The 14,342-nt window shown below is 46.0% G+C and overlaps 1 protein-coding gene across 1 annotated transcript in view; it reads left to right on the top strand.

Annotated features, from left to right (window-relative positions):
- WDR64 (WD repeat domain 64) overlaps positions 1 to 14,342 on the top strand; it is a 2,246,160-nt gene that overhangs the window by 302,215 nt on the left and 1,929,603 nt on the right. Inside the window, exon 6 of the mRNA XM_086925751.1 lies at positions 10,697 to 10,726. Coding sequence (XP_086781877.1) covers positions 10,697 to 10,726 — 30 coding nt within the window. The remainder of the gene's footprint in view (positions 1 to 10,696; positions 10,727 to 14,342) is intronic.

Genomic DNA, 14,342 nt, shown 5'->3' with positions numbered 1-14,342 from the left:
AGACCCCCAAGTGGACTTAACCAGGAGCATAGGAGGAGGAGGAATCACTCAGGTGAATCCAATCCTCCCAGGCTTCTAGAGGTTCTCATGGTCACTCCAGAAGGGGGATGACTAGCCCTCAGAGAAGGGAACATGAGGCCAAAATGAGAGAGACTGAGCCTAGGATCCAGAAGCAAGAATTAGATGTTGCACTGGCCCAAGAGAAACTTGCTAGAGCAAGACAGCCTAGAGAGGGTGGGTTAGTACCCACTAGTGGCAGCATTATCCCTAAGGATAAAGACAGGTCCTATGACAATAAAAACCTAAGTAAGATTGTGCCCCCTACAAAGCTGGGGATGATATCCACAAATGGATGACTGCACTTGAGAGAGCCTGCGAGTACAGCAGATCCCTCAGGAGCAGCGGGCAGCAATCTTGTGACTCTCCATTGAAGGTAGAGGCCGAGACAGACTCCTCACAGTTAGTGATGGGGATTCTAGAATTCCTTGTTGAAGTGGCAACAACTTAGCTTCCTTGCTATGGGAAAGGTTTCAAATGATGACAGGGCAGAATAGAATGATCAACTGATGGATATCTTCCCATCCAGTGCGATACTCTGTTGTGTGCTGCTTTAACAACTTGTTTAACATTCACGCAGCCACTCAGACACACTCTATGCTAGACACTACTTTGCTGACCCACAGTTATTTTGTTGTTTATTTGATTCTAGAAACTACCTGGTCCTGAAGAGTGTTATGATAGATGGGTTAGGCTTAACCACTGAACAGTACAGGTTAATGTTCAGAGAGACCCAGAAGACACAGACTCAGGACTGGTCTGAATTGGTTGAATGTGCCACTAAGGCTCTGGAGGGATGGTTGCTGGAAGTAAGGTTACAGACTATACAGGATTGTATAATTTAATTATGAGAGAACAAATCTTAAATAATTGTCAGAACCAGCAGTTGCATCAACACCTGATTGACTCAGATCTGACCTCTCCCCAAGAATTGGGAAAGAAGGCAGACAAATGGGTTAGAACCAGGGTTAAGCAAAATAACCAGAACCAGGGTGGTGACCAGAAGAAAACAGACCAGAAGGGTGGGGAGCAGAAAGCTAATAATAATAATAATAAAGGAGTTTGTAAAGCGCCTGGTGACGCCATCCCGGCGTATCCCCGCGCTGTGGAGAGAGTAGCAAGAGCGAGGGCGAAATTAGAGGGTATACAGGTAGGTTTTTAGGAGTTTCCTGAAAATTGTTTCTGTTCCAGCTAGTCTGATGTTCATGGGGAGGGAATTCCAATTTTTTGCCGCCAGCACACGAAAGGATCGTCCTCCCATCCTGGCCTTCCTTATACGAGGAATTTTGAGGAGACCAGTTCCCATAGAGCGAAGCGCTCTAGTTGGCTCATAGGGTATGGCTAGGTCCTTGAGGTATTCAGGGGCTTTCATAGAGTTAATCCTGTAGCATATGAGCAGTGCTTTGAAGAGGATCCTTTTTTTTATAGGAAGCCAATGGAGAGCATCCAAGGTGGGCTTAGAAGGAGCTCTTTTGGGTAGCCTAAGGACTAAGCGTGCTGCCGTATTTTGTAGGACTTGTAGCTTTTTCATATTCTTTTCTGTTGTCCCTAGAAGTAGCACATTTCCGTAATCAATACGGGAGGTGACTAGTGCTTGGGTCAGGGTGCGTCTGGCCTCTAGAGGAAGGAGGTCCAGAGTTCGATTTAGGGTTTTTAGCACCCCAAAGCACTTCCCTACTACTTTGTGGACGTGGCTGTCAAAGGAGAGTTTGGGATCAACCCAGACCCCCAAATTCTTGGCTTCCTTGCCGGGGGTAGGTAAAGGTCCCAGACAAGGGGGCCACCAATCCTGAGTCCACCTGGTATCGCTACCACCTATCACAAGAACCTCTGTTTTGGAGCCATTGAGTTTCAGGCAGTGTTGGTTCATCCAACCTGCCAGCTCCTGCATGCAGCTTTTAAAGTTGGTTGCAGCTAAGGTAGGGGCTTGGGATAGCGAGATGAGCAGTTGGGTATCGTCTGCGTAGGATACTAATTTTATGCCGTACGATTGTACCACATCTGCCAGTGGGGCCATATAAAGATTGAACAGGGTGGGGCTCAGGGCGGAGCCCTGAGGGACCCCCTGTTCAAGAGCAATGCTATCTGAGAGGAATGTACCTCTTTGGACCTGAAAGCTGCGGCCTAAAAGAAAAGCTTTAAGCCAACCTAGTGCTGTCTTGATGACCCCAGCTTTGTTTAGACACTGTAGCAAGATGGAGTGTGCTACAGTGTCAAACGCATTTATTTACAACAAGGGGTGGTGAGGGACAGAGTCTCTGAATTAAACAGAATACTCTCACCCAGTCAAGAGATCAGGGCTGGATCCAACACCGTTTTTTAGCTCACTGCACCATCCCAGTTTCAGAACCTGGCTGTATGCAAATTAGTCTGTTCCTGTCCCAGTGCATGATGGGAACAGGGCAAACCAAACTACAAAAGCCAATTCTTACACTGGGAAGGAAACAAGCTACCGGGGACCGGTTTCTGGCATTTCAGCCGTCTTCGGCCCGGCTTGCTTGAATCCTGATGGTGCAATGAGCAAGGGACTCACATCTGAGTATACCCTTCCACGCTTAGGGTGGACAAAAATATTTACAACAAGGGGTGGTGAGTAGTCTGTTTAACTCAGACACTCTGTTCATCACCACCCCCTTTTCTAAATCGTTTTTGGCCACTATAGGTGTGGCAGGGTATACTCAGACATGAGTCCCTTTCTCACTGCTCCATCAGGATTCAAGCAAGCCGGGCCGAAGAAGGCTGAAATGCCAGAAACCGGTCCCCGGTAGCTTGTCTCCTTTCTGGTGAAGAATTGGCTTGGTAGTTTAGTCTGCCCTGTTCCCATGATGCACTGGGCCAGGGACAGACTGATTTGCATATAGCCAGGTTCTGAGCTGGGATGGGGCAGTGAGATAAATAACGGTGATGGATCAAGCCCTGATCTTTGGACTGGGTAAGAGTAGTCTGTTTAACTCAGACACTCTGTTCATCACCACCCCCTTTTCTAAACAGTGTCAAACGCAGCACTGAGGTCCAGCATGATGAGTGCCATTGTGTGACCCTCGTCAGCTCCTGCCCGAAGAGTTTCAGTTGCTCTTAGGAGGGCTGTCTCCGTAGAGTAGTTCGTTCTGAAACCAGATTGGGATCCATGCAGGGAATTATTGGTTTCTAAGTGGGCCATAAGTTGCTTGTTTGCAATTTTCTCGGCCACTTTCGCGAGGTAAGGAAGGAGGGAAATAGGTCTCAGATTTTCTAATGTATCCTGACTGACGTTAGGTTTCTTTTTAATAGGCAAAACTATAGCTTTTTTCCAGTCCTCCGGAAGGCAAGCCGAGGAAAAGGATACTTGAATGACATACCTGAAGTAAGGTTCCAGTACTTGTAGGCTAGTGGTTAGAACTTTTGGAGGAGCTGGGTCACGGGGGGAGCCTGATTTAACGCTTTTGCAAATGTCTATGAGCGTTTCCGTGGGAGGTACCGAAAAGTGTTGGAGACACTGCTCCATAGGATCAGTTTCTGAGCTTTCCTTAAAGTTGTGACCGGAAGTCAGGTGTCCAGAGAAGTTAGCATAAATGGTGGTGATTTTCCCGGAGAAATACTGCGCTATTTTATTGCAGGTTTCCACCGAATCATTGCAGGATTGGTTGTCATTGGTAAGCACCGAAATTTCTTTGAAAATTTTGAAAAGCTCTTTAGAGGAGTTCTCAGCCTCCCCTATGCGAATTTTATAGTGGAGAGCTTTGGAGGAGCGGATTTTTTTATTATATTGTTTTTGTGCATTTTTGTACTGTGTTTTAATAGTAGGACAGAAATTGGTGCGCCATTCACGCTCCAGTTTCTTGCATGCAGATTTAATAGCCTGAAGTTCAGGCGTGTACCATGGGCTTGATTTCCTCGCAATGTTGGGGTTTTTCATTTTCCGAATAGGAGCGGTGCTGTTTAGGGCCTTTAAGATGTGATTCTGCAAGTGACTATAGGCTGTTTCACAGTCTGTGCTTCCCAGGGGACCTCCTATTTCGAGTAGCTTGTTAAAAGTCTCATGGGAAAAATTTTTCCAGTTCCGTCGCAGGTAACGGTGATTGCAGGCTGGTTTAGGATCAGATTCGGATAACTGCATGACAAATGGAATAATAAAGTGATCAGTCCAGGGGACCGGAATAGGGGAAGTGGCTTGTACTCCGGAACCATTCATAAAGATAGGGTCTAAGAGGTGGCCCAATCTGTGAGTGGGCTCATTGTTAATAAGGTCGAGCTGTAGAGAGAGAAGTTCAGACCTAATGTCATTAGCCTCTGTATCGAGGGGATCGTCAAGGTGGACGTTCATATCACCAAGCACCAACAGTCTGCTTTTCCTTATTGCTAGGTGTGCTGTAGCTTCTATCAGGATAGTTGTGAAATCATACAGTCTGCCAGGAGGTCTGTATACAAGAATGCCTGACCAGGAGTCTTCAAGAGGGCCCCAAACTAATACTGAGGGTGGGTCCCAAACTTCCAAGAAGAAGAAGAAAGAAGGTCAAAGAAAACCCGGGTGTAGTACATGTAAAAACACCTCTCACTGGACAAGTGAGTGTAAAAAGAGTGGAGCCCCCGACACTGCAGCCCCTAAGGCACCTGCACCCACTAGTACAGCTGGCAGTGTTGGTCCACAAACTAAGGGGGTAGTGGGTATCTGAGGGAGATTCTGGCCTAGTCAGAACCCCTACACAGGCTGTTATGATTTGTGATGGGGACATAGATTTGACCCCTACTATACGTCCCAGTAATCTGGGCAAGTACAGACAGAAACCTTTGATTAATGAAAAAGTGGCTCAAGCAGAGACATCTAGGCTGTGCATGTCTCCAAAGCAGGATGGCTGAAAGGAAGTGTAGTTTCTGGTCACCTGTGATGAAAGCTGTAGTTAATATTACAGTTAGTGCTGATTAACCCTGCTTTAAAACAGAGCAGCAAAATGTATTAATGATTCTGTGCTACAAAGTAAAGTTGAATTACCAAATGCCTCCAATTCTGCTGGCAGTATTAAAAATTCCACCCACCCCTAGTGGAAAGCCAATCACCAGTTGGCATAGTGTAAGGTAGGGTATATGGTACTACAAGATTTCCATCATTATTTGCTTGATTGGGGGAAACAGAAGTTAATTTAAAGTGAGTGATTAAAAGAATCAAGGCTAACCAGTAACAACTGTCAAGATATTTTTAGGTAAAGATAGTGTTATTTCTTCTGTTTGTGCTTGTGGTGAGTCTAATGAGAGATTCTATCAAAGGGCAACCTATGTTCATGAAAAGTTTATGAATGCCAAAAGTGGGAGAAAGTCATGTTAAGCATAAATATAGAAGCAAATGGAATATACAATCAAATGTGTGACTGTTGATGATAGATAGGATGTTGTGAATGTGCTCTGTCGTTTACAAAATGTAATGTGTTGATGGAGTAGTTTTCATTGTGTCACTGTGTGAATGTTTGTTTGCTAATGTGCATTAGGTTACTGATATCAGAATTTTGTCACCCTCAACCCATATGGGTGATGCAATTACAATGCAGTAGATGTCCCTATAATGCAGCAGTCTTCAATCTGTGGGGCGCGACCCCCAGGGGGGTCGTGGAGTTCTGGGAAGGGGGTCGCAGATTCTGCAGAGTGCAGTTCCTGGCATTGGGCTGAGGGTGCTCACGGCGGAGGCCTAATTCACACCGAGGTGTGAAATACATCAACGCCTCATTAACAAGTAGAAGGTCTTTTAAAGACTTGTCAAGTAATTGGGTGTGACTGTGTGTGTGTCCCTGAAGCTGTTACAGCCGGGCTCACATACACGAGCTGGGGGGGTGGGGGGGGGGGGCTGGGGGAGTGGATGTAGTTTAGCCCTTTGAGTTCAATGGATGTTGCGCACCTGGAGCTGTGGGTCCCGTGACACCTCCCCCGCCCCCAGCAGGGAGGCACAGAGATGGCCTCCCATGAGTGGGAAAGAAGAAGGAAGACAACGCAGAGAGATACTGATCCCCCCACCCCCATGAGAGAGGCACGGAAAAGGTGGGTGGATAAATGATGGGTGGATGGATGGATGAAAGGCTGAAAGATGGATGGATGCGTGAAAAGGTGGGTGGATGAATGATGAGTGGATGGATGAATGAAAGGGTGGATGGATGAATGATGGATGTATGGATGAAAGGATGAAAGGGTGGATGGATGAAGGATACATTGGTGAAGGATAGATGTATGGATGGAAGAATGAAAGGGTGGACGGAAGGATGGATGGATGAAAGGGTGGATGGATGAATGATGGATGGATGTGTAAAAAGATGGGGTGGATGAATGAAGGGTGAATGGATGGATGAAAGGGTGGATGGATGAATGATGGATGGATGTGTAAAAAGATGGGTGGATGAATGAAGGGTGAATGGATGGATGAAAGGGTGGATGGATGAATGATGGATGGATGGAAGGATGAAAGGGTGGATGGATGAAGGATAGATTGGTGAAGGATAGATGTATGGGTGGAAGAATGAAAGGGTGGACGGATGAAGGATGGATGGATGAAAGGGTGGATGGATGAATGATGGATTTGTAAAAAGATGGGTGGATGAATGATGGGTAAATGGGTGGATGAAAGGGTGGATTGATGAATGATGGATGTGTGGAAGGAAGGATGAAAGGGTGGATGGATGAAGGATGGATGTATGGATGGGAGGATGAAAGGGTGGATGGATGAAGGATGGATGTATGTATGGATGGGAGGATGAAAGGGTGGATATATGTATGTATGGGAGGATGAAAGGGTGGATGGATGTATGGATGGATAAAAGACTGCATGGATGAATGAAGGGTGAATGGATGGATGAAAGGGTGGATGAATGATGGATGAATGTGTAAAAAGATGGGTGGATGAATGAAGGGTGAATGGATGGATGAAAGGGTGGATGGATGAATGATGGAAGGATGGAAGGATGAAAGGGTGGATGGATGAAGGATAGATTGGTGAAGGATAGATGTATGGGTGGAAGAATGATTGGACTTGACCGAGTTGCAGAATGCACTAAAATGACACCCCCCCATTCTGGGCACTGATATGGAAACAATTGCGCGGGAAGCCCATACCTGGCTGGAGAGAGCAGTCGATACTTGTTTGCCCATTTACCAAGTGCAGAGGGAATGTTCACCGTCCCCCAGCTCCTTGGTACAATGATGAATTAAAGCTAGAAAAAACCAAGTGTAAGGCACTCGAGCGGAAATGGCGCAAACATTATGACCCTCTAAAAAAGGAAACATATCGTAAGGCCAGAAACCTCTACCATATGGCCTGCACCAGAGCCAAAGCACGCTATGTAACAGAGACCATCAACACTGCCGCCAATAAAGCACGGACTCTTTTTAATACAGTCAAAGAACTGGCCGGAGCTAATTCTATGGCGGCCGCACCCCCCCTGACCCCTCAAAAATGTCAAAATCTTGCCACGTACTTTGTGGAAAAGATCGAGAACATTATTGCCAATATTAATCCCCTGGTGAGGGATGACAGGGAAGTTCCATCTTCTGTAAACCCAACAGGACAACGGCTTGACTCTTGGCCACCCATCTCCTTGGACACTCTGAAATCCTTAGCCGCTTCCATTAAATCAGGTTCTCCCTGTGACCCTCTCCCCATTAGTATTCTGAGCCAACTGGATGACTCAGCCCTGGGGACTATTGCTGAAACATTAAATGCCTCCATTCATCTGGCAACCGTCCCAGCGGCTTGGAAGCACGCCATGGTCAGCCCTCTATTGAAAAAGCCGGCTGCTGATCCTGAGGTGCTGGCCAACTACCGCCCAATTTCCCTGTTGCCCGCTTTCTCAAAGATCTTAGAGAAGCATATTCACGGTGTACTCTCAACATATACGGAGAATAACAACTTACTCCATTTTTCCCAGTCAGGCTTTAGGGCGGGCCATTCCACCGAGTCCGCCCTCTTGGGAGTCACCGAGAAGATCAGGGGACTTTTGGACGAGGGGCAAACGGTTGCTCTTGTCTTACTTGATCTAAGTGCGGCCTTCGACACCATCTCACACAACAGACTGCTTGCTAGGCTGAGTGATGATGGTGTCGGAGGGAAAGCGCTGGACTGGATCGCGTCTTACTTGAGCAACCGGACGTTTCAGATCTCGTCCTCGCAAGCTCAGTCAGACACCTTTTTCTCACCCCATGGCGTGCCTCAGGGCTCAATTTTGAGTCCGTTATTTTTTAACCTGTATCTCCGCTCTCTCGCCGATTTAGCAGAACGAGTAGGTCTAGAACTCATGACATATGCGGATGATTCGTAGATTATTTTTTCTCTTACCAACTCAAAGCCTTCATCCCCCTCTGCGCTGAAATGAGGTCTTCACGAAGTATTCAGCTGGATGTCAACAAATCAGCTGAAGCTCAACGGGGAGAAGACGGAGATTCTTCTCCTAGGTAAAAAGAGAGATCTGTGGCAGGATACCCATTGGCCGCCATCCTTGGGTGCTTTTCCCAGCCCGGCTACCCAGGTCAGAAACTTAAGGGTATGCATCGATGATTCTTTATCGATGAAACAGCAGGTCAATAAAGTAGCTGGTACGTGCTTCACTATCCTCAAATGGCTGCGGAAGATCATCTGGATGCTGCCTGTGGATACCCAGAAGACCGTAGTCAATGCACTGATTACATCTAGGCTTGACTACGGTAACATCTTATGTCTGGGTTCCAATTTAGCTGTGATTAGGGGCTTCAACTGGTCCAGAACTCCGCAGCCAGGCTGCTATGTAAGATCCCTAGGACAGCTAGGATCTCGAAGCACCTAAAGGACCTGCACTGGCTTAGAGTTGAGAACCGGGTTCGGTTCAAAGCGTTGACCTACATGTTTAAGATCAAGGCAGGAACCGCACCAAAGTACCTGCAAAAACTGGTTAGGCCCTACGTTCCTGCACGCAACCTCCGCTCTTTAAATGGAGCAAACTTTGTGGTTCCTAGATTTAAACTGGCCCGTATGGGGGGAAAGTCCTTTTCCCATCTGGGACCAGTCCTTTGGAACTCCCTTCCCTTAGCCCTGCGTAAGGAGGAAAATCTCGCCAGCTTTAAGAAAGGGGTTAAAACTTGGCTCTTTGATAAATAATCGCGGTCTTTGACCGGGTTGCTTTCTGCGCTTTCTGTGTTTTCAGCCTCCCAATCTTGGCGCCGGGAAACCCTTTGTGGGTATCTGCGTGCATTATAAGTGCAAAAAATAAATAAATAAATAAATAAATGAATGATGCACGGATGGATGTGTGAAAAGGTGGGGGGATGAATGATGGGTGGATGAATGAAAGGGTGGGTGGATGGATGTATGGATGAAAGGGTGGATGGATGTATGGATGGGAGGATGAAAGGGTGGATGAATGAAGGATGGATACATGGATGCGAGGATGAAAGGGTGGATGGATGAAGGATGGATGTATGGATGGGAGGATGAAAGGGTGGATGGATGTATGAATGGATAAAAGGTTACATGGATGAATGATGGATGGATGTGGGAAAAGGTGGGTGGATGAATGATGGGTGGAGGGAAGGAAGGGTGGATGGGTAAAGGATGGGTGAATGGATGGATGATGGATGTATGGATGGATGGATGTGTGAAAAGGTGGGTGGATGAATGATGAGTGGATGGATGATAGAAAGGGTGGATGTATGAATGATGGATGTATGGATGGAAGGATGAAAGGGTGGATGTATGAAGGATAGATTGGTGAAGGATAGATGTATGGATGGAAGAAGGAAAGGGTTGACAGACGAAGGATGGATGGATGAAAGGGTGGATGGATGAATGATGGATGGATGGATATGTGAAAAGGTGGGGGGATGAATGATGGGTAGATGGATGCATGAAAGGGTGGGTGGATGGATTGATGAAAGGGTGGTTAGATGAAGGATGGATGTATGGATGGGAGGATGAAATGTTAGGTGGATGAAGGATGGGAAGACGAAAGGGTGGATGGATGTATGAATGGATAAAAGGTTGCATGGATGAATGATGGATGGATGTGTGAAAAGGTGGGTGGATGAATGATGGGTGATGGAAGGAAGGGTGGATGGGTAAAGGATGAATGTATGGATGGAAGGATGTAAGGGTGGATGGGTGAAGGATGGATGTATGGGTGGAAGGATGAAAGGGTGGATGGATGGATGTGTGAAAGTGTGGGTGGATGAATGATGGAGGGATGTGATGAGGTCTAACAGGCGCATTTATGGTTGTCAAAAGTTTATGATAAGGAGTACCAGTTTCTAGAAACTTTTGTCGGAAGGGGTTCCTTACGCCTAAAAAGGTTTTACACGGGGGTCTCGGCATCAAAAAGTTTGAAGACCTCTGCTATAATGTAATGCATTAAATGCAGCTCCTCCCCCCCCCCCCCCCCAAATGAGGCTAGCTTTTAATCAGACAAGGTGTGGGTGAGGAAATGGCTGACATGAGTACATCTTTGTTGTCAACTGTGTTATTATTAGCTCATGGATATTACTGTTTTTCTTTTTCCTTCCTGTTATTGTTCATGTATGCCTCACAATTATTATTACATGTTTCTCAAACAGTTTTTTCAATTAACGTTTTCAATCCACTGTATTTTAGCTACATTGGCTTTGATTTTAGATTCAACATGTGGCAGTTCACTGCATTCATTTTCTAATGTGCCTCTTGCAGATGAGACAATATGCGTGCATTCACCTTACGGTAAGTTCCATACACTGTTATAACATTTCTGCAGTATTTTCAGTGTAATGTGATGTAATTAAAAATATTATGTGTGTTTGACTGCATTGCATATACTTTTTTTTGCTAAATTCTTTTTTATATTTTTATATTATATATAATTGAATATGCTTGAAAACATCCATCAGGTAGTCAATCACCCATCCATATGTGTTCACCCATAAATCTGCTCATCCACATACTGATTACATTTCTTGGATTCTCCCACTTAGTTATACGGAATGACACATAAACTCACCAATAATGAAAAGTCATGTTGATTTATTAGCCAGATCTATGTGACTTGCTGATAGTTTGTTAGGGGTGTGATAGTTCTTCTGGTTGTGTATGATAGTTGTTGAGGTGTGTGAGAGTGCTGTTAGTAGTATGTGACTGCTAGTCTGTGAGGGCTGGGAGAGGTATTCTGGAAGGGTGTAACTACTAGTCAGTCAGAGGTGTAAGACTACATCGGTAGTGGGAGTGATACTCTGATGGGGTGGCAGTGCTATCATTAGGGCAAGACTGCTAATATGTGAGAGGAGTTAGAATGATTCTTGTTATGTTACTGGCACTCTGTGAAGCTTGTGAGTGTTCTTCTAGCAGTGTGGGACAGGAGCTAGTATGTGTAGGGTGTTAGAGTGGTCTCAGTAGTTATGGGTGTTTATGTATTTCACCACAAGGGCTTTAACAGTTCCACTCATACTGTTCTTGAGGCCATTGCTGAAGATGGGCTATGTACTTATTTTTGATGGGTGAGCCTTTACTTGAAAACACGCTGCACCAATCGCTCTTAAGCAGAGACCTCTCCTCCTGATTTTGAGAGCTGGTGGCCTGCTTTCCCTAATGAGGTATCCAGATCATTGGAGAGGGAGCATTAAGGATCTAGGCATTTGCTTACATGGAAAAAACAATTACCATGGGAATGCGGGCGTTTTTTTCCCCATAATCAAACATCCAAACAGGAATCTCTTAGGCCCACATCATGTGCCCAACTGGTTGTGTTTACTACTGAATAGCACCATAGACATGCGGTACATAAACCAGCCTAGCTTAGAATACACTCCATCATTTCAGATGTCATCAGATATGTCATAAATGATGTCATGGAACATGTAATGAGTGGTGTAATATGTGAGGTCATAAGCAGTGCATGGTGCGGGCACACATTATAGTTAGCACTGCTAGCTATAATTGGTAAATTTCTGTGTTTTTTTCATTTCAAAAAGGTAATGTTATCAATGACAAACTCGCCTAACTGTAAAGTTACTTTAGTCTTTGAGTTTTTCAGTAAATTCCTATGGTTTAAAAAGAACAGATCTTTTATCACACACTTACTATAACGTTACTTTAAAGTTTGTTTTCTTCTGTGAATTTCTAGTTGTTTTTAACATAAAGCAATTGTTGATTCAATATGTAAATCCAAGCCCATGCTGCACATGGACTGCAGAGCCTGGCCTGTTGAAGACCTTGCAGACAACCCCCCACATCCAGTCAACACTATGCAGCCCATGTGTCAGGCACTGTCCGGGACTATGTCAGCAACACAGTCAGGGACTTGGGCAAGTACTGGGTAGAAAATGTACAGTGCACATAAAGAGTAGTACAGAGCTGCCCAAGATCACACAGGGAGTCTGAGGAGAAAAAGGGATCCAAAGGGGAAACCGGTACAAGTGAACATGATGGGTAAGACTCAGAAAAGAAGGGCACTCACGAGACAATTTAGCATTCAGACTAACTACACCCTGGACGAACGTGCAAGACATATATAGAAGACAACATTAACCATAAAGGCAATGTAGGGCAAAGCACTCAGGAGCTCCACACAGTAAGACTGAAGCTCAGTAAGTTCCTCACCCACAATTGCTGTTACAGGTGACTGAAAATCCCCACATATAGTATATGTATGCAAAGTCAGGGTCTGTGGAGCTTATACCTATGGTGATGTTATAACTGTAACTCAAAGATAATACTCACAGTGAATAAGAAACACCACCTAGGTAGTCAGCTGTGCCCACAGATCCTGGCGATCAAACCGGAACACGCAAGGCACTAACAGCAAAGGGGTAGAATTAAACACAAGCACAATAGACAAGGTGCTAGCAAGAAGGAGTGCTTAACAGGAAAGAAAGGAGATCACAGGGCACACTTGTCAGAAAGTAGGTAACAAACATACAAGGCAACAAAAACAAGACAGCAGAATAGAAAGACAGCAAACTAGAACTGAAACCAAGGAAGTGGGAAGAAAGGCATAGAAGGCAGTGCTGGGGCAGGAACAAGAATTAAGCTAAGGTTCATGAGTCAAGGTAGCACTGCAGGCAGTGCTGGTTCAGGAAAAGGGAATTGCTAATGCTTCAGGAGTAAAGGTAGCACTGCAGACAGTACTGGTTCAAGGAAACAGGAAATAGCTACAGCTCAGGAAACAAGCAGTCAAGAGAGCACTGCAAGCAGTGCAAATCAGGAACAAGAAATAGCTGAAGCCCAGGAACAAAAAATACCAATAGCCCAGAAACTCAGGAAACAAGGTAGCACTTCAGGCAGTGCTAACTCCGGTACAAGGAATAGTTATAGCTCAGGAACTCAGGAAACAAGGAAACACTACAGGCAGTACGAATACAGGCACAAGGCATGGCTATAGCCCAGGAATAAATAAAAAAGGATTAACTATAGCTCAGGAATCAAGGAATATCAAAAGCTCAGGAAACAAGGATCGGTCTCACGGAGAACAGCTACAATGACTAACATAGGGCTGAAAGGAACTGGGGCTTAAACGAGCTCACTGTATTCATGCGCATCGGGTGTTAACAGGCTAGCAGCAGCCAGCCACAGGTGAGCTGAATTCCTTCACCCATTCTTGGCCTTCAAGGGTGGAGACAAAGCATGGATTGGGAGTGGATGTAAATTCCTAAATGATGTCCAAATTCCTGGAAGTCAAGACATGCATTCAGGGGAGTGTCTGGAAGCATATTAGAACACTGGAAAGCCCCACAATTTGGCCCCCTGGTGGTGGGCACAAGAGCCCAGGGAGTGAATGGTGACAGCATGAAATGCGTAGTGGGCGGTCAGCCACAAGGCCTGGTCTGCAGCCAAGCCCTGTGACCAATTGTTGTAAAGGTTGCCAGCCCCACAACATGGAGGGCCTTTGAATGAATCCAACCCCACACTGTGCACAGGCTTCAGCCATGCGCACTGGGGGTGGCCACAAGGCCTACACTGTAGCCAGGCCCTTTGGCTAACCCCCCCAAAGGCAGCGAACACTACACTGCATACGGCCTTCAGTGGTGTGTGGCAGGGTGTTGACCTCAGGGCCTTGCCGTGGGAACCCAACTCCAGGCTTTTTTAAAAAGGGATTGGGTCCATGAAGCTCATCAGGCCCTGAGAGGTCCCATCCCATAGGGTCTTTTTTTAAATGGGGAGGGGCCCGCTGAGCCCCCCTTTATCAAAAATTAATTGGCTGGTTCTTGGGGATGGGGTCCCTAGGGCCAGAATCGGCCTCAGGAGGGGGGCCACACACCCCTCCCGTTGTATTGAAAAAAAAGGAAAAATAGGTCTGGCCCTGGGTGATGGAGTCCCCCGGGACCAAAAGGGTCAGGGAAAGGGG

Source organism: Lissotriton vulgaris, chromosome 6, assembly GCF_964263255.1.
Source record: "Lissotriton vulgaris chromosome 6, aLisVul1.2, whole genome shotgun sequence".
In the NCBI taxonomy this organism is placed as follows: domain Eukaryota; kingdom Metazoa; phylum Chordata; class Amphibia; order Caudata; family Salamandridae; genus Lissotriton; species Lissotriton vulgaris.
The sequence above is the reverse complement of the archived record's forward strand: the minus strand, read 5'-3'. Positions and strand labels throughout refer to the sequence as shown.